Raw genomic sequence first — 26,575 nt, 5'->3', positions numbered from 1 at the left:
CAAATGCTGTAGTTAGTCTGAATACCATGGATGCACACGTCCCTGGGGATGGGGAATGCAAGAGCATCATTGCTTCATCACTCTGGACTTTTCCACCAACTGAACTAATGTCTGAAACCCCTGTACAATACAGAAGCTCCTGCTCAGTTCTCTTTTAAAGACTCAACAGCAGCAAGCAAGAGTTTTCCAAATAAATAAAACTATTCCAAAAGTCAGCTCTTAAAGAAGCTTTTAGCGCCTTTTGCTCTAACTCTGGGGACCATCTATGTTAAGGTATCTCCAGAGCTCCAGTCAAGAACAGACAGAAAGCTCAACCTAAAAGTTCTAAACTAATTAATTAGAACAATCTTAAAATCAGACATGGGGTATTCAATCTCAACTTCCCTAAAATGAACTAAATACCTAAATATGTATTACAAATTTCCATAACAGAAATACAGTTTCATATCGAATTTCTGTCTAGTACTGCCATTCCTCTTAAAGGTGCAGGAAGACAGATGACATGAAATCTACACCCAAGGTAGTTGAAAAGTCCATTCATAAAACTTTTATTCCACTTACATCAACTTAATACACATGTTCTGAACAGTTATGCTTGGATTGTTCATGAAAATTTCATAAGACATTAAACAAAGCTAGCCATCATCTCAAGTTATTTCCCTGTTAACTATTTTTACAGCACATGCATGTTAGGCAAGTATCAAAAAAAAAATCACAAAAGCAAAAAACCTAAAAAAGTTAAATACATGGGTTTTTGTTTTACTGCTGTGCTCGATATACAGTGTCATTATGAATATCAAGCAATTCATTTTTTACTGCATCTTTACTTGTACATTTGTTCTTAGGTTGCTTAAACCATTTAAATACAAATAAAATGTGTAGCAAAAATAATGAAAGCAACAGCAGGTAACTTTACAAATAATGGAATGTGAACCGTTTCTCTGTCCTTCTCTAGAGAAAGCTGACTGGGTTATCAAACTGCCTTAAGGAACACTTCAGCTGCAATCAAAGATGTACACTTGATTGGAATATTCCACAGATGTCACATGTTCCCCTGACATGCAATATCTATGGGACATCAGTTTCTTCACAGCCATGTGTGCTCCAGCTTGGATATTCAGACTAACTACACCTGTGGCTGCAACATTGATTATCCCTTTTTTCCATCGTGACAGACCAATATGCAAGCAGTCATCTTTGCCTGACATAGAAAGCTGTTTTAACACTGGCCTTGTGGGAAGCCACAATGTACCAAAAGTACTATGCCAAACGTGTAAAACTTGTATAAAAATTTCACAACCCTATATTGGCCACCTCAGATGAAAACAGATAAATTCCCCAAATGTTAACTGGCTCTATTCCCCTAATATTAAACAAAACCACATGGGAAATATAGAAATCCAAATAGAAGTAACATAAACCTGTCAAATCGTAAACAAAAACTATTTGTGGGACAGCATGGATGACAAATGGTCTACTGTTTAAATTTCAGAATGAGGCAGATGGAAATTGGAAGGCTGGTTAATTCTCCCCTCCTTCTCCTGCTTCAGCTTCGTCTCCCTGGGTATCAGATGTCCACAACTGTTTAGGAAAGAAAACAGAGTAACAGGTACATTATTATACATTTATTACTAATAATTAGTAAGTAATTTTTAGAAAGAAGGTCTATGTCTTAATAATAGCAACTTCTAACAGGTTCTACTAAGCACTGTGGAGAAAAATAAGGCACACAGTACCATGAATCCATTTCTTGGCTATGGAAGATGGAAATTCAGTTCTAGGCAACCCAACCCTACACTGCATTTAATGAGCAAGTTTATGAACAGTGAAAACCCAAGTATCAAACTCACAGGGCTCACTGAAATGCAACTAACAAGCAGGCAAGAATCAGGCCTACAGAGCAGGTAAGTGAGAATCAGCAGAACTAACAGCAATTTCTTTCTCCTCAAGCAAGTTTTACATGCCTTTCTGAAGGAAAAGCTTCAGCAAAATTATCTCTCCACATCCAGTGCTACAGCAAATGTTACTTTTTCTTCAGAACAGGCATATGAAGGTTTTCTCTGTTTTTTTAAAGCCCAAAATATTTCATAAAAGTCTCTATCCCCTGGCTCTGTTCAGTTAGTTGTGCTCCCCTTTAGCAACTTTCAGAACACTGAGCTGCCAACTTGGCGGGCAGGGCAAGGATGGAAGAAAATCAGGCTAAGCATGCACTATGCACAAAATGTTATTTTCAGCTCCATAAAATCATACTAAGGAACCATATATCAAGATTAAGTACCAGCTAAGGAAACTGAGCATGAGTTCCAGAGTAACAGTCAGTGCCAAGAAATTATTTCATGAACCAAATTATCTCCATGCTGGCTGCTTCCAAACTATTCCCAGCCCAATATCATTTGTCATCTCTCACTTTATGGAGTTAGAGAAGCATTAACCAAGTGATTCATGCTCTATAGTATAAGGTGGTAAAATGTAAAACCAACCATTCTCTTCACTGACAGTCCTGTACCAATGAAGTCTTACAGAATGCCTTTATTTTTAAAATCTATCCTCCGAAACATTTCATGCTTTGAGGAGCAGAAGGCAACAATGAAACCTGTACAAGACCAGTAGCCTTGTCCTTGCTCTGAACATAATTCATGGCATCTGCACCTACTCTTCCTTGCTGAAGGCATTAAGCAACAAACTATTTTACTGAAGATAACAGCACACACACCAATAGTCTGCTTCTAGACCTGCCCTGCAATCTTTAGTACATTATTGTATTACTAGATTACCCAAATTCAGTGCTATTCTTGTAAGGAGAATTAATAAGAACAATTCTATCATATTTTATCAGAATTCAGAAATCAGAGGTTTGTATCCTAAATCATCACCCCTAGAATACAGTCACAAGAGTAATTTAGGATGGAAAAGATCTTCAGGATGATGAAGTCCAACCTTTAACACTGCCAAGTCCACCATGTCCCCAAATACTACATCTACACAAATTAAATAATTTCAGGGATGGTGACTCAACACTTCCCTGGGCCACCTTGCTTGACGACCCTTTTAGTGATGAAAATTTGCCTCATGTCCAATCTAAAATGCACATTCATTAACACAAAAGGGCCTGAGTGCTAAGAAAGGGGCATTACTAATTTTACCAATTGAGACACTGAGATCAGTTTAACCAATCTGCTCGGGGTGGGAGGGAAATGCCTAGAAAGGACTGCCTTTTATTTAATAAAAGAAAACAAAATTTCATAACACAGCAAAGAAATTACCTAGCAATTTCAGTAAAACAGATTTTGATGATATGTTAAACAGCCCTCTGAACACTTTTCTGCCTTCAGTCTCCACATAATGAACACTTCTTTAGCCATACAAGACCCGAGGTAAGATAACCAACAACTGAGGAAAGTGCAACTGCACAGAACTGATCAACATGCTAAATCTCTGTCTAAAGCCCACCTACCTCACACTTTCCCACTTGCATAACTAGCAAAACAGACCTTTTTTATATTTATGAAATTCACTGTAGTCTGTCAGTCACACACATATCAAAAGATATTTTCTACCTCAAGTAGTTGTGGATAAACATGGAATCAATGCACTCGTACAGATCACACAAAGCATTTAAGGCAAGACACATCACTCATTTAAGATTATAGAATCTTGCATCTGTTTACAGCTTTCTCCTTGCAATGGAAAGCTCACATCAATTTTCAGACCTACTACCCTAATTCACACACTATAGTAGCTCAGTCTGACTTCTGTTCTTGTGTGAAACAATTTGCTTTCCAACTGCTATGACAATCTTTTCATTATTTCTACTGGGAAGTTAGCAATTAAAGTCAGCTTCTCTCCTGTTTCAAAACCGCTCATTCAGAGGGCAGCTCTTGAGCAATCCCACTCAAGGGGATAGTACACAGACACTTGAGAGCAATGCCAACCCTCGATCTGTCTCCAATACAGAGGTTGAGAAATCACTTCCATTTGTTTTGTAAGCAACAAATGGAACAATAACAAGTAGTTTTTGCAGCAGTGTTAAGCTGCCATTCCCATGGAAAAGACTCCAAAACACAAGAGAAATTAAATGTTAGATGCAAAAGCAGAAAGTATGGCAACTCCAGTTTTTTACAACTGCACAATTTTACTTGCAGTTATTTTTAAAGCAGTGCAGCTATTTTGCAAAGGTCTCTGATATCAGAAGCACAAAGTGTTAACAAGGGGCTACATGAGGCAACAATAAATATTTCTTATTTTTTAATTTCTTGCTTGCAGCTCTTCTCCCCACAGATCAAGGAGTGAATTAAGCCATCTAATTACACTCTTGCATGTTTGCTCACATTTAAGTTTCATTTGCTTTAGATGTTTATCTTTGTCAGTTTTAAAGTTCAAAGTACGATAAAAAAATCCCACACGCAAGATGCAGATTTTGATTATTCTGACAATTTACACCACAGCTGTGAGTCCAAGGAGGAAAAAAAAAATTAATTAAGACAGTTATGTTACAACTGCCATGGAAATAGCCTGGCTAACATCAATTTCCATTTCAGCTTTACCAAAATTAAAGCCAAACAAAAAACCTCTAAACCACAAGTCCTTAAATGGACTCGCTAGCTTTGTTTCCAGTTTTCATGTAGAATCTCTTCCTTGCAGATATTTTAATGCAGAATAAGCAATATGAAATTTGACATAAGCTTTAAGAGGCAAATGAAACTGTATTCTCAAATGCTGCTTAACACTGGGTAGTGGGTTTGATAGTCACAGTTCAGACTCATCATTTAAACATGCTAGATTCCTTGAATAAAATAATCTGGAAAATGTGGTTAATTTGTCAGAAAATCATGTTAATTTTAGTATAGACCAAAAAAAAAAAAATCAACAAAACCAAAAAACAACCAAAGCAAAACAAGAAAAAAAAAAAACCCAACAAACTAGGCAGGAAAAATATTTAGCTCAGAAGGATGATGTACTATAGACTTGTTTCTGAGTGACAGACACAGCTCCATGGCCAGGAACAAAAAGGACACCTTCAAGTGCCAGAAGACCAATTCTGTAATCTATTTGCAAACTTTGATGATACTCACTGTCAAATTGTCTCTCAGTAACTGCATTATTAGCGTGCTGTCTTTGTATGACTCTTCACTTAATGTATCAAGTTCAGCAATTGCTTCATCAAAAGCCTAGTGTTATAAAAACAAACAACTCCATTAGCCATGTGACAAAAGGTTATGCAAATAATTTCAAAGGAATTTCCCCCTCTTTGACTTACGGTCTTTGCAAGGGAACAGGCCTTCTCCGGGGAATTGAGAATCTCATAATAGAACACAGAGAAGTTCAGAGCCAGACCTAATCTGATGGGATGTGTTGGTTGCATCTCCTTTTTACTGATTTCAAAAGCTTCTTGATATGCCTGTTGTGATTGCTCCACTATCCCTTTGGGGAAAAAACAAACACAAACAAAACCCACAACAAGTCAGTAATTCATGCACTGTATGCAGGATACAATCAGGACTGTGTTCACACTTGCATGAAGAAACCATGTCAGGAGTGAACACCTGTGAATGAGCACTTCACCTAACAAGTGGCTATTTAATAAAAATTTTATTAAATTACATTTTCAAATTATTAAAAAGGAGGGAAGTTGTTACTGACCAAATTACAGGTTTGAGTCTCTTCCCAATGCCCTGTGACTACTTGTATTTACACGATTGCAGCAGTTTTGTAGCACTGAAGATAAAACCCACCATATACTTGATACAGTACCACAATATCAATGTCTTTAAACAATGCAGTGCATTAGAGAGCCACATTTTAGTCACAGGAAACACTGATGACCTTTGCCTGTCATGCTGAACCCTTTCAGAAACAGACATCTATGAGTCTCCATTCAAACTGCTCGGCAAAGATGGTGTGGCATACCTTAAATCAAATTAAATATGTATTTTTAAAAGCTTCCAACATAGTTCTATTTCCAGTGCAGATATGGAAAGCATTTTTACCTAACTTAGAAGTTCCAGTACCTATAAACTTTGAGGGAGAAAAATTAATAATTTGGGTCCTTTATTTTAGAGATGAATCTCTCGTCACTCTTAACTGGTTCAGTTGTACAAGTTATTAAGACTTGGCAAAAACCAGCAACCACAATGTGTATATGAAGACTGAAGAGCTCAACAACAGTTTCCTTTCTCACTGAAGGCACACGACCTTAGAGCAGGTTCTGCCTGCACAAGTCAGAGATCACGGCCCAACACAGCCCACAGGCTGCAGGGGCCAGGGAGCCGCTGGATGCTGAGCACAAAGGGGCACTTGTTCCTCAGCTCTCCACCAGCATCTGAGAAAAAGGTGGGCAGAAAGTCATCCAATTCAGATGCAAAATGGATTCCAACCCTAACATTTCTGGATCAAACCAGAAATGCATCCAGCCTGATGTCTGCAAGAGTGTAGTCACAGGCATTCAAAAACAAAGAAAGGAATTATAAGGTAGACTCAAAAATACAGCAGGATTTAAGTAAGGAGTTTTCAGACTCCAAGTCTGAAAACAACTGAATACTAATACTCAGGATATGTCTATGCAATCACCATTTGTTCACCTTTAGATAGTTACAAAAAATAAAGCATCACATTGCTCTCTTCCACATGGAAGAGTGAAGACATGCACTGCACAGTTCATCAACAGTGCTCTCTCTGCACTCACCACTAATAATGGAAGGCTCCAGATTAAAGAGATGCCCTAATGTGGAATATATGACCAGAAGTTAGTACATTGCAGTTGAGAAGAACTAGGTTTACTGCAAGTTAAATTTAGAAATTGTGAGAAATATTTAACTCCTCTCACAATGGAAAAGCCTTAGAAAATGGTGCTGTTTATCAAAAGCAAAATAAGAAAAATGAAAAACAACTAACCTCAGGAAATGAAGCTGGGAATTTTATTTTCTAGTAATTTTTCTTTAACATAATTTCAAAGCAAAAAGTGGTTTTTTTTCTCCCTATTTGAGAAAACAGTTACCTTTTGAGTGACAACTCAGAGCACTTAGTGCATAATTCAACGTATTCTGTTAATTTTTAAATCAGTCACACAGTATTAAAAAGTTTTTAACCTTGAATTCTTTAGGAAGTGCAGCTCCAAAGTTAAAGGATAAAATGGAGTGAGGTACCTGCTTGGCATTCCTGTCTCCTAGACTGCCGTAAGGAAGCCCCAGCCGATAAAATAAACAATGTGGTTTATGAAGATAAAAATCCAATTCCTACTATTGAGAGCTTTATATTGTTGCTGTATTTAGTGCTCCAACTCAAAAGCCATTCTTTCCTACACTATAGTTATCAACTGCTCTTCTTCAAGGTCACAGACAACATACAGGAAAAACACGTGACATGAAACACTGGAGGAGGGGGATGAATTGAAAAATTGGAAACCCACCACAAACTGCTCAGCCAGGAGACTGGGTTAAAAAAAAATAAACTTTAAAAGCACTTTAAACAAAGATTTTCACAGTCTAATTTTAGACCCTGTTACTTAATCCTCAACAGAAAGAAACTTTGAGACTCAAAATATTGTACCTCCTATGCATTTGAACAGAGATCATTAAAATTACCAAAGGAAAACATGGTAACTCTGTATAACAGATCTAAAGTACTGGTAACACATACAATTCTGCAGTCATCAGAACTGGCTCAGTTTGCATGCAGTAAACAGCAGAAATCAAATCCAGCCTTACATACTAAGTATGAGGATCTCTGTGTATCTCCCTATTATCCAGCATGCTGGGAAAACTGGGCTTCACTGTGTAATGTGGATATAACACATGCCAGTAAAGATCTATCCCCCTGAAATTATTCCATGTCTGTCTCACATCTCTGCCAGGCTCAATCTAGTGTGAGGTCCCACAGCCGCTGTTCTGCGCACACTGGGGGGTTTAGCCACGGGCTGCAGGTGCTGCTGAGGGCAGAGTGCGGCTGCACAGCCCAGCACTCCTCACCCCTGTGGCTTCCTGCATCCCCAGGGCAGCCCAAGGCAGTCTGACACAGCAGGCTGGCTCTGTGCTGCTCCTCAGGGCACACTGCCAGCAGCCCTGAAGTGGCTGCAGCAAACAGCCTGGCACTGTTTGCAGCGAGCTGCATCTTGCTAATGCATTGCTCTCAACTGAAGGGGACTCTGCACGGAAGCAGCAATGCTGTCAGCGTGGCTCCCACCACAGCAGGAAAGGAACTCAAAATGATGAGTACCTAATATTAACTTTTTAAACTAAAATTAGGTGAAAGCAACTTACCTACAATTGTTACAAGCTGCTTACATGAAAATATAAGAAATTTGAGAAAACAGAATACATTTGGACATTAAACTATCATGTTTACAGAAGAAACTTTCCTAACAGTAAGATTAATTTTATTAAACCTTTTCTCCTCCAGGTTGTTTCTAGTATCTTTGCTCATTGAACCTATGCAGACTTCTTATATTCTGTAGAAATGCAGGAGGAATGGCAAGATTAAGTCTAACAGGTAAAACCCCTAAGATTCAGCCAGACAGAAATGCATAAACCAGTGCTTCAGTGGTAAACCAGATACATGCATACGGAAGTTGGAGACAATTTCAAGATTTTGTGCCTCAGTGTTGGTTTTGTGCCTCCATCAGCACGTACGTGAACACTTCTGTAACTCATTTGAAACCCAACAATCTATGATATTCCTTCAGAAAACAGGAAGCCTATTACTAAAGAAATTTACATGCAAATCAGAATTACTCTAAAATGAGGGTTGTGTCACTACCCCACCAAAAACAATCTAACTGGACAATGTTTATCTACAAGGTGACATACAATACCTTTCTTGTCATCTCCGGCAGCAACCTCAGCCAAGTAACGGTAGTAGTCTCCTTTCATTTTCAAATAGAAAACTTTGCTTTCTGCTTGAGAAGCATTGGGGATCAAGAACTTTTCCAACAGAGACTAAAAGGGAAACAAAGAACACAGTGTTTTGAACATATGGTGAACCAACAATTCAATTATATTTCCATTTATTTCAAAGTCAAGACAGCTTTACTTCTTATTTTCTTCACATCCTACATAACAAAGTCAGCTAGAGAACGTGTTCTGGATTCCAATTCTAGATTTAAAAAGAATGCTGCATTGTGTGCCTTGATGGGGAGAAGGAGGCTGTGTCAATTTAGCAGATGAGTTTTGTATGAACAAAGGATGGCTTTTTATAAATCACTATACAGAACTCTGGCAGAAATAAGGTAGTCCAAAGACTCTGGGCAGAGGGTACACCATGGAAGAAAGCTTGCATCCCCAAGATACAATAAAAGGATTTGATATCATCAGTCGCCAAATGAGAGACCTAAATATTTTGCATACACAGGCAATAAATAAGCTTCCTTAGCCCAGCTCCCATTAACTTTAATGCTCCACTGGCATTCCCAGCAAGAAACCACAAGGTGAACCTGTATTCTTGCATTTCCAGACAGCTAACAATCTGACATTCAGCTCTGTAGCACTTCTATCTGACTTTATGTGCTGTCCTAACAGGTATTTCCATTATCTTCTAAAGCAAAGTAACTCTCTAGAGTCACTCCACCAAATTCTCCCCATGGGCTGACATTTAAGACCAGGTTTTTCTAGATTATTCTAACTGCTTGTTAACATAGCAAGTTAACATAGTTGAGGCAGTCATGTAATTTAGCAAGAATTCTATTATGATGAAAAAAAAAAATCACTAGCTTCAACACATTCAGTCAAATTAAGGTACAAGCTTGTCAAACTTTGTGATATTGAGTGCATGAAGTCAGACTCTAAAAGAAAAGCCAGTTATTTAAAAGTCAAAAAAGGTACAGCATGCCTGAATAGTCAGAATTCAATCAGAAGCTGTTACATATATTTGGTGAAGGCTATGCAGAGAATAATTTTTAAAAGAGGCTTTAGTACAGATTTTTGGCCATTTTTCCCGTATAAATTAGATGAGAGATATTGCAGTTTTGCTTCACTTTTTTAGCTTTTACTTCCAAGGATACCACAGAAACAGAAAAACTAATTTAGTTCCAGCTTACAGAAATGATGGCTGCTTAACAGCACTTTCCTCTCAAGGAATCCATCCAGCCGGTTAAATGAATGTCTCACAGGACACTGCTGGGACAGGCTGCAACCACTGCACTGTGACATGGACACCTGTGGTACCTGCTCTGCCCAGCAGCCCAACTATTAAGCTACAGAAAACTGTAATTCACAGAAAGAGCAAGAAGAGCAAGTCTGGTCTTGGTTTTTGTTGTTTTCTTTAATCAAAGTACTGCTAATTCATTTATATAAATAATGAATATTTATTGGTCGACTCAAACTTACATGAAACTCCTCAAAATGAAGCTATCCATCACAGCATCTCTCTCATTTCTATTGCAGCAGACAGATAATAAAGAAATCAGGCTGACAGACATGAAAGTCAGACAAGGTTCAGCCATGCCTATGCTACAATGAGACAAAACCTGTAAGTGGACTTTCTTTAGTGGCTTCAAGATAGTGGATATATTTGTTAACTTTAACATCAGGACTTTTCAGTACTGAGGGACTTGTATATAGCTTCATTTTATAACCACACAGGGAGACACTGAAAAATCCTGCATGTCCTCACTTCCCATCCAAATGACAGCAGAGACAATTCCTTGGCAACAGAAGGAACTCAACACAAGCCAGTCAGCAGCAGAAGTATTTTTCTGGAGACAGTCAAAAAGGCTGCTGAGCTGCCTCCTGCCAAAGGCACCCTTCTGAGGGCATCCCACCACGCCAGGAGAAGGGTTCAGAGCCAGCTCTGTCCCAGTGAGGCTGGGATGTAGCAGGAGGCCAGCAGCTTTATGGGTCACACACCTCAGCTCTCTGTGACTCCTTACACACTCTGTCCTCACCACTAGAGAGCTTCAGGGTTTGCAGCTACGACATTTTCATGAGTGCCAAGGACCTCCAGTGACAACTACTGAGAACAAGGCTCCTTATCAGTTTTTTCTGTGAGACTTCAATTAAACCAGGTGTGTCGGTTTGAACCGACACTTCTGGCACCATGGGGAGTTGCCCTTCTTCTGCATCCACCATTAATTGGCCAGACCAAAATATTTTTAGTGACTCCAAACACAGAAATTATTCCTCATCCCTACAGAAGGTAATTTGATTAAAATGTACAGCCCTACTCATTCACACAGCAGGAACGAAGCTCCAAGATTTAAACTTCGCTTAAGATCACAAATGAGGTGAAGTTGTTTGTAAACTGCATGGGTGAATTGCACCAGTAGACAGATAGGAGGGAAGACTACTAATTATCTTTTTAAACAGACCAACACCAGCAGGGCAAAATGAGCTTGAACACTGTAAATCTTGTACTGCAAGAAGTTCTAAAGCCATACTGAATTTCAAAGACTGATGAACTGAGAAAATCCCTTTGAACAGCTATTCACAGAATATAGCCAATGCAGAGACTCCAAGTCAAACTGCGCCGGGAGCTTACTCATATTTGGATGAAAGAGTCTATTCTACACAAACAACACGTAGGACTGGTGTGCCACGTATCTCTGGAAGAATTTTATTTATGCCAAATACTTCATAAACAGCAACAATAAACCCTGCAAGCAGGTGAATATTTAAAAGCTAGCATGTGAAATGATTGAAAGGAGATCCCTACCCTATTATTTATTTGGTCGTATAAATTCAGTTTCTTCTGTTTGTATTAGTCCATATATTTCAGAATATATTTTCTTTTACTGGCAGAAGTAGACACAGATCACTCCTTTAAAGTTAGCCTGAAGATTCAGAGTACAGATTTATCCAAAAGAGTGGCTGTGAAAGCATAACCTGCATGGACACAGTACAACTACAGAAAGCCAGACAGGTAAGACCAATGAAGCTACTAACCTTCTATCTGCCAACACAACAGCTTATGGGGAATACTGTTTATCTTGTGGGTTTTTCTAAAAGGTTTAACTGCAAAGCATCTCTGGAGGATACATTTTTTCCACAAGGAGGAATATCTAGGTATTTAAGTTCTGTTGATAGGTTGGTTTTGCACAGCTGATGTAGTACCAGCAATACATGGCCACCTTCTGTCTCCCTTACGAGTTGATAGGGCAGTGTTTATCAGTATAGACCTGATCACCATGCAGGCCACTGAAGCTGGAGCAGCTAGTCCCAGACTGGCTCAGTTAGGTGATCTGCATTTACTGAGCTGATGTGATCTGCATCACTGCAATGCATACAGCACCCTGACAACTGCAGTCCATGCAGCCCATGTCTATTATTAGATTATGTGTAGTTAAGGTCTCATGCTTGTTCATGATGTTCCTTGCTACCATGTGAAACTCCCATCCAGGCTGGATATATACTAACACATGGGCAGTTAATTACAGCATCTGGTAGGAGCAGTTTTCTGAACAAAACTAAACAGTCCCTGCCTTTGAAACCCCCCAAGGAGACAGCAGTAATTGTCAGAGCTTTTAATTTGACAGCAAGAATCTAACTGCTGTGAAACAAACCATACCATAGTAGTCAACTAGGCAGATCCAGCAGCATTTTAGAGCACTTTTCAGCCCAAACCTGCTACACCTTGTACAAGTGCTTCTAGCACTTGTACAAGGTGTAGCAGGTTTGGGCTGAAAAGACTTACTTTCTGTAAGTCTTTTCAGAAAGATTTAATGGGAATTACTTTTTTTAAAAAAAAGGATGTACTAAATCTGACTATCAACTCTTACTAATATGCTGGCTGTTCAAAGATCAGGCTTCAGCACTTCACACCTGCAATTCTGGCCATGAGGAAGCCAACAGCTTTCTGCCTCTCTGCACTGGCCAACAAACACACTCAAACTCAGATGATGTCAGCTGTGCCCACATACCACTGGCAGGATTTGGAACATTCCCTCACCCTCAGCAAGTACTAGAGAAAAGTCTTGGTCTCCAAAGACATACCAGACACTGTCAGCACACAACTTGAATTATCCTGATGGTGAATTCAATCCTGGCTTATTTTAAACATTAACTGGAGAGAGATTGACTTCTTTCATTCTTACACATATTCTACTGCCTGAACAGGATACAGTCAACAGGTGGCAACATGAAGTACATCACATTTTGAGCCACTTTGATGAAAGGCTTTTCATCAAGGCTCCTGTGGTTTTGCAAGATCAAGTCTGAAAGGTTAAGAGTTATCAGACTTAGCAATGTGAAAGAAGCCTAACAAGTAGTTACCAATAAACCCCAATAGCCAACCTTCTCCTAAAATTCTGCCTGCTTCTTACTGCAAGTGGACATGCTTCAGCTGTCCAACTGTGGTGAGCCCTGCAGTTGAAGACTAGAAGCCAACACAAATACTTGAAGAGTCCTTTCCTTGAAGCCTAAAACCACTCTTGTTTTAAAAGCATTTGCATCTTTGGCAAATGACATCTGTGGGCCAGAAATATATTCCCAAATCCACCATAAGAACATAAAATTAATTTTATTTTAATGCTCAGTTTTGCCTTGTTGCTTCTAGTTCAGTGCTTATTTCTCTTTATTAAAGGCTTGGTCTCTGTACATGTTATTGCCTAGAAACTTTAGATAATTATTAATGCACTAGAGATGATTGCATCAACAGCTTGATTTTCTATTTATAGATTTCTCTCTTGACAAGCAGGAAAATAAGAACAGTCATCAGATTCTAGGAAAATGTAGGAGCAATTAGTGGATAATACACAGTTAAAGTACTTGGAATGAGAAGCCTTACTTTTAAATATGGAAAAATTAATTATTGAGATATTGAATTGAATAAAAACACTACAACTATAGGAGAAATAAAAAATATATTATTCTTGCACAAAAGAACCAAGGTGCAGAATGGGAAAACTCAAAAGAGAATACACTGATAAACTTTAGGTACTTTAAATACTATCAGTTCTTCTCTGAAATAACCTGGCTTTTTGCTTACTAAATAAGTAGCCTTTTTTTTTTCATTCAGTATCAAAAGACACCTAACAATAGTTATGCTTTTTCTAATTTTGAGAATGAATTACACAAGAGTACTAGCTGAACTTCAACTCACTTGTCACCCGACCCATGGTATATGACATAGGGATGAAGATGACATGGAAGAACTCTTTGTTTTTTAAATTCATGAAGGACAAGAAAAGCTGTCACTATTAGTGGCTGCTGAGGCACTGGAGATCTCTGCTGAAACATCTGCTGAAGAAGGAAAGCAGCCTGCTCCCTGTTCTCAGTACCAGTTATTCTTTCTTCCCATCAAACTGGCTGCCCACAGAAAAAGCAGCAGAAGTTTGAGAAAGGTGACAAGGCTGGCTGGAAGACATGAAGTGAGAAGCACGACCCTCAGCAGGAGCGGAATTCAGAATTTGGGACAATGGATCTTAAAGGGGAAGGGAAGAATTTGACTGTGAGTAATTTGCAGTGTTTATGCAACAGGGGGAGATGTGGAATTGCTAAGAGCAGGAGAAAGGTACACTTGATTAGCAGTTTCACTGTAGTCAATCTGGTGAAGATCTAAAAAGGAAATGAGCAGAGGAAATGAAGTCTGAGTAGCAAGACGGTAACTGAAAAAAGATCTAAAAGGACTAATGGACAGAAGAAAATCCCATATGACAGAAAAAATGGCAAGAAATTTTAGTTTATACAGAAAAGTACTAGTAAACCAGTCTAAATGTGCTCCTTTAGAAAAGAGAACAAAAGCAGCATCACTATGGGCAGGTGAAGGAAACATGGAAGAACTCCCTGAAAAATCATCTTCATGCTGAGACACATGCTGGGAGAGATACAAGTCAGTTGGAAGCAGATGTAGGCACAAAAATGCATACAGGGTGCTTGGCATGGACACACCACTGGTCAGCAAAGCAAGAAGCACACAGCACCTGAGACAATGAGGAGCAGAATCTCAGTTCACACGCTTACAGCCACACATGTAGCTCCCTTTGCAGATCTGCCTTCCCCAACTCAGACCACCATGCCCTTTATTAGCTAGTTTCTTCCACTGTTTTGCTTTCCAATTTGTGTTTATGGCAAGGGAGGCAAGTGTGCCTTATATCAGGATACACTCTTGAGATAATTCAAAAGATTCCTCAGGTGTTTCCTGCCAATCCTTATTGTTTTCTACCAAAGCATGCGTAACAAACATGACAGTGAGGGAATCAAATTCTGAAGCACAGGTAAAAATATCTCCCCAATTTGGTAACCCACTCTGAGGAAACTCATATGAAAGGCAGCAGCTGTAAAGACACTTAATATAAAAACATTAGGATTGAAGTCTTAATATTTTTGATGCATCGCTATAGATCTTAATAAACAGTTTCCACTGAGGATCAAAGTCAGTATGTAATTTTTACCTGGGCCTTTTTTTCTCAGCACCACCTCATTAAACTGCTTCTTAAATACTGGGGACTTGCATCAAAATAAAATGGTACCAGATGCATCAATCATTATTCCTTTCACAACATCCTCTGTGAAACTTGAGATAATAAAAAACCGAAACCAACTGACTTGGTTAAGAATTTCTGCCCAGGATGTAGGTCTCAGCTACAGCTATTGCAGCTGTACTCCAAACCAGAACATGTCTTAAGACTCCACAGTTTTGGTCTCTAAACAAATACTAATAAAACTCCCCATAAATATGATGCAACACTTTTTATCCTTGCTCAGAAATAGAAGCAGGAGCCATTTATCTTTTAGCAGCTCGCACTCTGAGCAGATTTCAAACCTCCTGAAGCAGAATATGGATTGACTAGGGGTTCACTATACATACAGTGTTAATAAAAACATTCTATCAGGAAAAATGCCATTTTAGCAATGTAAACCTAATCTGCACTAGGAGAAAATGACCAGTTGAAAGATCAGATTACCTTTGTTGAATCTTTTGTAACATAATCACAAAGGGTAATATCCAGAAAAAAACCCTACCACCAACAACTGAAAACTTTTCTCAGCCTCATGTCAGATGCCTTATAGAATCACAGAATCAAGTAGGTTGGAAAAGACCTCTGAGATCATGGAGTCCAACATATTATATCTGATAAAAAAATTTAAGAATTTACTGTTGGTCTCAGCAGAACATGACTTTTTTATTACTTCCCTTTGAAGAGGCACTGCCAATCTTCTGTCAGTTTTCAAGAAAAATAATCTACTGCACAAAAGTTAACATCCAGTTAAAAAAAAACTTTAAGAAATAATCACAATCTTAATTCTGTTCAATCAACTTCAATAGCACAAGCTTTCCCAAGCTATTTAAAAATGGTAGGTAACTACTGCCTGAATGGACAAGCAGCTTCAGAGGCAGGAGCTGACGAGTGCCCACAGCAGAGTACAAGTAAAGTGTTTGAGAACCTGTTTCAGAAACGCGCTCCTGTCACGTGCGGGGTAACGACACAGAAGTTTCCAGATAAAACCAGAGACAGTGCAGCATTTGTCTGTACAGATGTGCAGAGATAATGCACTAACTCTGCTCATATTCTAAATTTTATGTTCCTATCACTAACAGCTTCCACATGCACAAGAAGCTGATACATCAGCAATGCAGTGTTTCTGCTTCTTAGATTTCTAAGCAACCAACCAGTGAAACAAATGCAATTATCAGCTTCACAAAATTGTAAGTACATGCAATGAAGTTCTTCCTTCAGCAGCACAAAGAAGATGAAGAGTTACCTGTCACAGATGACTAAGCTATCAACTTACTTTATTTTGCTGTTTAGAACTGAGTATCAGCAGTAGGTACATAAAGTACTTGAACAATGAAGGCTGCTGTCAAATAAAGCAAGTTGTTACTCTGATGCTTTTGAACAGTATAAGCACTCTGTACCTTTTTACTGTAAATCAAAGCAAATTATTAAACATTAATGCCAAATGACATTAGTACAGCAGGCTAGTGGTTATAATAAAGGTTTCTCCTACTTGCAATAAATGCAAGAGGATGCAGATACATGTACATGTGTTTACACATGTGCAAGCAGAGTTAATGTAAGAAGTAGCTGCATTTATGCAGAGCACCTTAGCTGACTTTATGATAAATGGGAGCATTAAATATATGTGTCAACATTATGGATGCCCTTCTTGCTAAGATTAGAATAAATTGAAAACAACACAAATAATCTCATATTTAAACTGACCCATGAATGATGATTTAATTAAAGATTCAACAGTTTTGCAACAGTCTAATCACTCACAAAAGTAAAGGAAATTAGTCTACCTTAGGCACTGCTTTCACTGCAGGCAAATAACAACAACCACCAAAAAAAAACCCAACAAAAACCAAAATAAAAAACCAACAGCCAAAAAACCCCCCAAACCTTAAAGGGTGTAGCTACAATCAGGGAAGTGAGTGAAATAATGAGGTTGATACCAATTGCCTCTGCTTCCTACCTTCAATTCATATGAGCAATGATACCAACCAAACCCTCACTGAAAAAGCCAGGCTTGTAGAGTTAGACAAAAGCTTAAATTATAACCACTCTTCTAAGTCAGCAAATCCTGGCTACATTTTGCTCTGCAATATATAAAAGTTCATTCACAGAAGCATTTGTGAACCAGAGTACTCACATATTTTTACAGATGTCACTAACACATTACCAATAACTATCTTTTAGCGCAAATTTTAACAACTTGAGATGACATCTTGAGTTTTATGTCCAGGTTTGAGCTCCACAGCACAAGCAAAACAAAGATATACTGAAGGGACTATGGGGCTGGAGCCCATGAGGGACAAGGCAAGACAGAGAGATGGGTTTCTGCAGCCCAGAGAATTCCAGCAGATCTTACTGCTGTGTTCAGCTGCCTAGAGACAGTGGAACCAGACTCTTCCTTCAGGTCTACAGTGACATCACGGGAGAGAGCAGACAAGCTGGAACTTGAGAAGCTCTGATTCCACACAAGTATTCTTTCCTTAACAACATGAACAAATATTAAAACAGCCTGTGGAATCTCCATGCTTAAAGATTATAAAAATGTCACTGACAAGGCCTTGAGCAAAATGATCAAACTAGATCTGTTCTGACCAGAGGTGAACACAATGACCTCCCTTCTAACCTCAATTCTTCTGGGCACCTAACTCCCAGATTTCAACACATTAGTCACCCCTTTCTGACTGACATTCCTGCAAATAGAAGGTTCTACAAATGTCTCCCCTTTTTTCTGAAAAAAATGACACAGAACTCAAAGACAAAGTGCAGTAAAAAATAAAAAAATTAAGCAAGCCTGAGGGAATCACAGAACTGAAGGTACTGATTTTCAGTCAGAACACAATTTTCTGTTAGCAGCAGATACCATCATAGCAAGAAGGTTGTGTGGTAACCTCAGTCTACGGGTTAGCTGTGCACTTTAACTATCAGGAGGACACACTGAGCATGCAGTGGCTGAGTTTTAAAAAGACAATTCTCACATGTGCATGTCAAAATCATACGGCTTCCTGTAGGAGAGAAGACCAAATTTCCCAACCCTATCATTAAGAATTATTAAACATTTTATAGAACTTAACAGAGTAACTTATTAGATGTTTGCAGGCAATAGAAAATAGTTCCACAGTAATTTGAGAATAATGGCAATAGGCATTAATTCTGTGGTATGCTCTTTAAAAAGCCATTTAGATGCATTTGGAATGGAATTACACCCCCTTCCCCTAGTGAACTGCAGCCCCATGACAGGTTACTAAACATTCTACTCCCCCTCTCAAGCAACATACATAAAAAAGATATGTAAACCTAAAGTCACTAATCTGAGATACAACTGAACCTTCTGCTCTCACAATTACGACTTCTAAAAAGCAAAGCATCCATAACAAGTGCAAAGAAGTCTCAAGTATGAGCACACAAGGAGTACGTTTTTAGGCTTCTGAGGTGAAATTTGGAAAAAATAATGTAGTGAAGAAAGCAAACAATTCATCTTACTGGACAGTCCTAAACAACACCATTAACCTGCTGCTTTTCTGGCAGGAAAGGAGTGGGCGAAAAGTGCTGAGCAGCACCAATGTGTAACAGTAACTCCAGAAGGCTGAAGGGCAGCCAAGGTTTGCACAAGTTCTCCAGACCTTAACAACTAAAAGGGAAAAGAAATGGTGAAAGGGTGCTTGGGTACTGCCAGAGGAGATGTACTTAGGGTATTTCTGCAGTGAACTTGGAGGGGGAAGACTGGGCATTGGACAAGGACATGGGAACTGTCACATACTGTGCACTTGGAGCACATGCAGGGATGGCTGCAGGATGTGCCAGCCTGGAAGAGTGCAACTGTCTGCAATTATATCCATACTAATGCACAGATAGCCAGTCATATTTTCAACTATTAGTTTACATTTAGCTCATGTAAGAGACTTCCTGAAAGCTACCAGAGCTCTTGAGAACATCTAACATACATGCAGTACAGGGTGTTAGCTATTCAAAGACCTCTCCATTCTTCTCTGTACTTCAGAACCCTTGTTAGCTGAAAAACTCAGCTCACTGCAGATTTAATTTGAATCACTTCAGTTACAACTCACTTCTCTGCTAACGGCAGTTTAAAGAAAATCCACACCTGTTACATTAATAACAATTTTTATTATGGAAATGACAAATCAAAGTTGACTATAGATCATTCTACTGGCACTTTAGACAGACCCTCCTTTCTACTATAAAAACTGAAACAGAACTTGAAGCACACACTTAGCTAACATGAGGAAAAGTATTTATCTAAAGCCTAATTTCCTGTATCAATTGGAAATTTTCTATAATACTCAAAGCACTTTTCAGATGCTCAAGTATGGCAAATGTACTTCCTTACACAGAGCATCACACACACTGCATTACTACTGAAGAATCTGGAAATATACTCTTCATGGCCACAGTGCAAGGAACTTATACTACACTCAATGTGCCATAATTATTTGATGTTTACCAGCACTACCAGACCAACTCCAAACTAGAGCTGGTTATATTATGCTTTAATATATTTAAATGCATATCTGACAGAATTGGTGCTGGAACAAGATATTTAAGAGGTCTCTTCTTTGTACAGCAGCACTCTGAGGCTGCAGGAAACGAGGATGAGCTCAACTCTTTTGTAGAGTTGTAGCTGTACTGCATGGCAGGCTGAAGAAAAAAGACTCAGGAAGTGGCAAGGATGCAGATGCCGTCTTTTCTTGTTGAAAGGACAGTGTAAAGGAGAAAAACAAACATTTGTACCTGACCACATAACTATTAAAACTTTTATCATTGGGCCCAAGAGGGATGAAGCAAGAAAGAAGTTTGTCATTAATTGCTCCTACTCTCTCTGTAAATTAGTAGAAGAGATGGAAACAAAGCCCAGGTGGAGTTTGGTATATTTGGTGTCTATAGGATTAGAGGAGCTATTTCTTCCAGTACACTAGATTTCATTCCAATAAATGAGGGAAGAGAGCGGGAAGCTGCAGAGGAGCCAGCTTTGGCCACACTCTTCTAGTCACAAACACATTCTCTAAATTGCCTTCCTCCCTTCAACACTGAAGTTAGGACTGCAGTCATACTCAGCTGTGATGTAACACCCCTGGGCATTAAACATTACTTAAGACACTAGCAGAAAACTGAAGACACAACAATAGCTCAAATAGAGCCACAGCTTCAATAAAAGATACAGAAGTTGCAGAGCTGCTTTTGTACTCTAATTCATAAGGCTCATGATTAAAAGCTTTGAAAGTTTAACATCTCAGGTCTTATTAAATAATGGTATACATCACACCAATTAAGATTGGGGAAGCCCCACTTTTCACTTCTGTAAACAGTTATAGATTAGATTATGCTGCATAAAAATGACAGAGTTCCTCTGAAAATAACCCCAAAAACTAAACCAAACCCTAGTTCTACATTTGCATGTAGCATTGTACAGACTCCTGTGTTCATGGTAAACAAATAAATCTTACCACAGTTCTTTTTTTTCTCTGTTAAAGCAATAGTCACCCACATTTCTAGGTAAGAATGAACATGCATAGGATACTTCAAGAAAGAAAACAAGAGTATAGTTTTAAACATAAATCTAAATCTTCAAAGCAATTGGCAACATCAAAGGTAGCACATGCCATTTAAAAGTATTTTTATATCCTATCATTTGAATACAAAAGTTGTAATTTTTTTCTTTTTAAATGCCAGTCTAAAAAAGTAGTTTTATTACTGCTAATCACTGCTTAAGGCATTGTTTCTTCTGGACAGTAATTTTTCTTTAATGTATTAAGAAAACTTGGACTGCTGATGTTAAAAATTAGTCAGTCATTAGCTTCTTAAAAATAGTAGCCTGTCAAAGAACAGTAACTTCTTTGAATTTGTATGTCTCATTAACACAAAGAGAAATTCAAGTCCATTTTGAGATTCACAAGATTAAACAAGATTCTCCACCCATATTCCTCCCCTCCCAGGCACTCTAGTTGCAGCAAACTCAAAAGCTGGGTTTTGTTTTAGTTTCTGTATTTAGCGTGCACAATAAAAGCTAGTTTCACCTTAACGTGGTTCCCATTATCAGACAAAAAAATTAATTGCAAACACTAAATTCTTCTAAGGTTTATAAGCCCAGATTTAATAAAAAGAATTTCTTAAACCAAAATGTAGCTTACAAAAGAATTTCAGACCCTAAACTGTAAGCATCCACCCCACCCCAACTTTCCCATTAGTAAAAAAATTAAAGAAAGAAATAACAACCATTTAGAATGCCAGATTTGATGCCAAATGATCCTCATTTCCTTGGCTTGAATAGATGAGCCACCACTTTACAACGCAAGTACTAGTAAATCAGTTCTTTCCTATGAGTAAGTTCTGCATTTTATTTTCAGAGTAGAAGTTACAAGAGCTATCCTTACACGAGATAAAACATACAAAATTGGGTGTTTTACAATAACCATAGCAGCCAGCCTGAACTGGAAGCCAAGGCTCAGTTATCCATGCTGACTCTTACAAACCCTTAGAGAACCAGCCTTCTAGAAGCTATCACCACCTGTATAATTTAGTTAACTCACACATCAAGCAAAATTTATGCTTCTCATTGATCTTAACATTCACATGGTATCAGACCTTCAGGCACTTAGCTATTTAACATTCCCTCATGCTGCATGTCATTCTGTCACCGGCAGGTGATCCCTTGTCACATATGGCATGACAGCCAGCAGCATCCACAGTGCAGTGGACAACTCTATTGCTGACATACCCTCTACCTCACAAGTGGCTGTAGGACTGAACAGCTGCTCCTTGTGTGCTCACTGAAGCACCACAGGAGTGTGCAGTTGAAAAAAACTGACAATCCGGAATAAGCATTTGGAAGAGGTTTGGATTTCATAAACCAACCTCCCAGTGAAAATACAGTGTTGCTTGCTGTACACATGCACATATTAAGATAACTACAAGTCTCAGAAAATGCCTAACTTGAACACCCTTTGAGTTTGCTACAAAAAAGATTTAAGTTTAAGCAGGTATCACAGCATTTCTACTGCCTCTTCCTGCAAGCAATTTTCTGCACGGCTGAGTCATAACTAACATTACATCATCTTACCCAGGGAGGGGCACAATTTCCGTAGAGTAAGAACTACCTCTTACAACCACAGCAGCATATTAAAATTGCAGAAATTGAAGAGATCTTAGGATACAAATACTGCATTAAAGGGGAAGGGGCACTGGGGGGGAAGAAACCCCCAAACTACACCTGTACACAGTTCAGTCTCAGGGAAATATGTTAACCTTTCATAAATTCTACTACTTTATGTACAATGTTTCTACATGCCTCCAAGTTTATTAGCATTCATAACTATCATTTGTATATAAATAAGCAGCACATTAGAGGGAAAGAAAAACTCAGACATTTTTTTAAACCTTATTGTCAGAAATAGCACAGGAGACCACAGCTTTACTGACAGACTAGAAATAGTCCCAGAGGCCCAACACCATTTACTTTGCAATTCTAAGTAAAAATGGATCAACAGTTTCATTATTTCTCACCAGCACATCATTGCAGATGTCTCTTAGCTCGGTCTCAATTTTCTCTCTGTATTCTCGAGCCATCTGCTGTTTTTTCTCAGCGCCTTCCGTCTTTTGTTCAATACTTGAGACGACTCTCCAGGATGACCTACGGGCTCCTACAACATTTTTATAGGCAACAGAGAGAAGATTCCTCTCTTCATTGGACAACTCAGCTCCTTGCTCAGTCACAGATTTCATGCAACTTGCCATGTCATCATATCTTTCAGCCTGCTCAGCCAGTTTGGCCTTCTGCACCAGCTCATTTTTATCCATGTTGATATTTCTAAAGAGGAAAAATAGTGAGGCATTATTCAGACATTGGTCAAGGACAAAGGCGTTTTAACTTCATCAGCAGAGCAACGTGTATTCTCTAGTTTGGAACTGTAAGAAGTACAACTGAAATCCAGCACAGAGGGCATACTAGCAGCACTGGCTGCTCAAACACATGGACACATGGAGTACAGAGTCAGGGCCACTGATTCCTCGTGAAAAACTGTAAACTTTCAGAAGTATGTTATTTTAATAAACACAAACAAAAGCATCCAAAGGTGAACCAAAACAAAATAATTTCTATCTTATGCAAAAAAATTATCCTAATTCTTGCCACCACTCTTTCGTAAGACTACATTATCAGTTCAGCAAAACTGACAAAGAAAACATCCAATAGTAAGCTTTCCACAGGAGACAACCCAATAAAGGCTGGACAAAGAATAGCAAGGAACACTCTGAGCCTTAACAGAATTGGTTACATGCAGAGGTACTTCATAGAAACATCTGCAAATTAAATCCCACACTGGATGTTAAGAAGTCACAGTGCAACAAATATCTCAATTGTGAGCTGTACACCTTCCCACAATGCTAACTCCCTTTGCCAAAATGGGAATCCCCATTATGGGACGTTCTGTGTCAGGTATTTCTGCTCGGCCCGGGAGGCTGTACTTTCACAAACAAAAGAAAATTTTACTACTTAAAAATAAGACCTCAACATCAGTATTTCAGATAGCACAACTGTTCAGAAATGCTTCATAATCTCTCCTATCCGCACTTAAAAAAATTTTAAAAAATGGAACTCTGCTAAACAGAGGTATTGAGAATTTCTTTTGACAGAGGAAGAAAAAATACTTCTCCCTGACTCCCCACCCTTCTGTGTATCCTAACTTGATCATTTGGACGAATTGATAATGTGCCTTGCGGATACATTATCCTTTAAAGTTTAACAAGATTATTAAAGCATGAACCAGTTTTGGTCATGAGTACTTTATCCATTTCTGTATGTTCCCCACACCCCAATCAAATATTTTCATTTTTAACCACTTTTGCCATTATACATGACGTTAGGAGAAACAATGGCAGGGCTATGTTCCGTCTTCGGGAATAAATTAAGCACATTTTAACACTGCAGATAACTGCAAGTTTTAACGGCTGCCGTCCCCAGCAGGGAGGCACAAACCGAGCGTTGGCTGCCGAACGAACGCCCGTTGAACAGCTCGCCCACACCGCGCGCCGCGGGGTTAAGGAGCCATTTTAAAGCAACCGTATGGCGGCGATTTACCGCTCGCCGTGACCAGGCCAAACGTACTCGCAATGCCGGCCCCGCCGCCAGCCCTCGGGGCACCGCAGGCTGCCGCGGCAGCATCCCCGGGCGGGCGGGTCGCCTGTCGCCCCCGCGGGCTGGGCGCTGCCGCGGCTCCGGCACGGCGAGCGCGGTGACAGCAGAAAATGGAGCGGCCCGGGGGCGGGCGGAGCGGAGGGCGGGGCGGGCGGGCGGGCGGCCCCGGGGCGCTGCGGCCGCCCCTCCCTCCCTCCTTCCCTCCCTGCGCCGCGCCCGCCGCGGGGACACCGAGCGCCGCGCCCGCCGCCTTTGTCACGGCGGGTGGGCGCCGGAGCCCGGCCCGCCCCGATCCCGCTCCCCTCCGCCCAGCGCCCCCGGGGAAGGATGCCGCGTCCCCGCCCCGGAATAGGGAAAGCCCGCGGGTCCATCCCCGGGGGATTCGGCGCGGGGGAGGGGAGCGGCGGAGGAGGAGCCCCCTCCAGTCCCGGGGGAGCCGCCGCTCTCGCCCGGACCCCTCGGCCGGGGCGGGGAGGATGGGCGGAGGATGGGGGGGAAGGCCTGGGCGTTGAGGATGGGGGGGGGGTTGGGGGGGCTAGGCGGAGGGAGGGAAGCGAGAGCGGCCGAGGGGCGGCCGCCCCGACTCCTCCGCGCCCGGGCAGGGCTCCCGGCCGGAGACCACACCCGGCAGCGCCGGCCGCCCGCACCCCGGCCCCCGCCCGGCGGGGGCGGCACTGCCCTCCCTGCGGGCACGGGGTCGCCCTCACCTGTCGCCCCCTCCGCCGGCGATTCCCTCTTTTTCCCCGGCGGAGAAAGGCCCTCGTCGCACCGCGCAGCGGCCCCCGCGACCTGTTCCCTCCCCGCTGAGCCGCGCCGGGGGGAGCAGGGCGATGTCCCCCGGCCGCTCCGCTCAGTGCTCCCAACTGCCGCGAGCCAGAGGAGCCGGTTCTGGGCGGCGGCCCCGTTACCTGTGCGCGGCGGGCGGGCGGGCGGGCACGGGAGCGTCGGTGCGGGCAGGCGGCCGGCGCGGACTGTGCGGCTCTGGCGCTCGCGGCGCTGCAGCCTCGCTCCCTCCCTCCCTCTCCCGGCGCCGCGCACGGGGCGTCTCCGCCAATCACCGCGCCGCTCCGCGCGGGCCGCGCGCCGTCCGTGACGTCAAGCGGCGCCATGGCAACGGAGCGCGAGGGCGCGCGCGAACCTTCCCTTCCCCCTCCGCGGTCACGCCCAGAGCCGGTGGCGGCCCCACCCGCGGGCGCGCGCCTGCACCCCCGCCCCCACCCTCGAGCCGAGCGAGGCGTCCCGGGGCTGACGCGGGTTCGGGTCGCGTTCCGCCCCTCCCCTCCCGCAGCACCGGCCCCAGCCCCACGGGGACACCCCCGCGCCCGCCCGTGGGCGGTGGAGCGGTGCCCGCGCGTGCGGCACGGAGCGGGGGCGGCAGCACCGCCTCCTCGTGCGGCCGCGGGGTGTGCGCGGATGTCACCGCCGCCCCCCGCGCAGCCCGGGCGGGCTCTCCAGGCTTTGTGCCGCCCTGAGTCTCCCCAGTACGCCAGGCGAGCCCCCAGGGTGGTGGGGGGCCAGGAGTGTCCCGGCACACGCGCGGCTGGGGGACGGCTCCGCATCGAGCCGCACCCCGGAGCCTCATCCTGCACCGGGAGCGCGACCCATGCTGGGGGTAAAAACGAGAGTGCCGGAAGAGGACGGGGATGGCGGCAGGGCCCGGGGAGACCCCCGGGGCTGGCGGATGGGCGCTCGGCGGCTCCGCAGGCGCAGGACGGTCCCTCTGGAAGCCTCTCCCTTGGAAAGGCAAGCGGGCATTTCGGACAGCACCACCCAAACGTTGATGCGAACATGCTGACAGGAGTAGGAAGAGGATTAATAAACATTGCTCTTGTTGGAAATGCTTTTTCAGTTTCTGAAAAGCCCACCCTGTTTCCTAAAGGTCTTGGGAGTCAGCATTCACTTGTCCCCTCACTGAACAGCATGCCCCAGGCTGAATCCTTGCTCAAGTATGCAGTGTCCTGACCTCTCCTGCTTTCTCCTGGGCTCTGGGATCAGCACTGTCTCACAGAATTAGAAATAAAATGGAGAATAATAAGATGGAGAAAGCA

General features: G+C 41.6%; 1 protein-coding gene across 2 annotated transcripts; it reads right to left on the bottom strand.

Moving 5' to 3' along the window:
- Window positions 1-521: 521 nt before the first annotated feature.
- YWHAZ (tyrosine 3-monooxygenase/tryptophan 5-monooxygenase activation protein zeta) lies at window positions 522-25,617 on the bottom strand. Of its 2 annotated transcripts, none has more exons than XM_059490139.1 (6): window positions 25,436-25,617; window positions 22,898-23,201; window positions 8,807-8,930; window positions 5,258-5,421; window positions 5,073-5,168; window positions 522-1,581 (listed from the first exon to the last, which is right to left on the bottom strand). In XM_059490139.1, the coding sequence occupies exons 2-6, from the start codon at window positions 23,189-23,191 to the stop codon at window positions 1,522-1,524; spliced, it is 738 nt and encodes a 245-aa protein (XP_059346122.1). In that variant the 5' UTR covers window positions 23,192-23,201; window positions 25,436-25,617; the 3' UTR covers window positions 522-1,521. The 2 variants fall into 2 exon arrangements, with proteins under 2 accessions (XP_059346122.1, XP_059346130.1); XM_059490147.1 differs by having other exon boundaries at window positions 25,235-25,474.
- Between the last annotated feature and the right edge of the window lie 958 nt (window positions 25,618-26,575).

Source organism: Ammospiza nelsoni, chromosome 1 (assembly GCF_027579445.1).
Source record: "Ammospiza nelsoni isolate bAmmNel1 chromosome 1, bAmmNel1.pri, whole genome shotgun sequence".
Lineage (NCBI taxonomy): Eukaryota > Metazoa > Chordata > Aves > Passeriformes > Passerellidae > Ammospiza > Ammospiza nelsoni.
Note: the sequence above shows the minus strand (reverse complement) of the source record. Positions and strands in the feature narration are given on the sequence as shown.

Excerpts from the sequence above, each read along its gene's own strand:
- YWHAZ (XM_059490139.1), bottom strand. The coding sequence starts at position 23,191 with ATGGATAAAAATGAGCTGGTGCAGAAGGCCAAACTGGCTGAGCAGGCT. Across the intron at positions 8,931-22,897 it reads ACATCTGCAATGATGTGCTG|TCTCTGTTGGAAAAGTTCTT; the intron begins GTGAGAAATAAT and ends TTTCCCTTTTAG. Across the intron at positions 1,582-5,072 it reads TACTGAGAGACAATTTGACA|TTGTGGACATCTGATACCCA; the intron begins GTGAGTATCATC and ends TTTCCTAAACAG.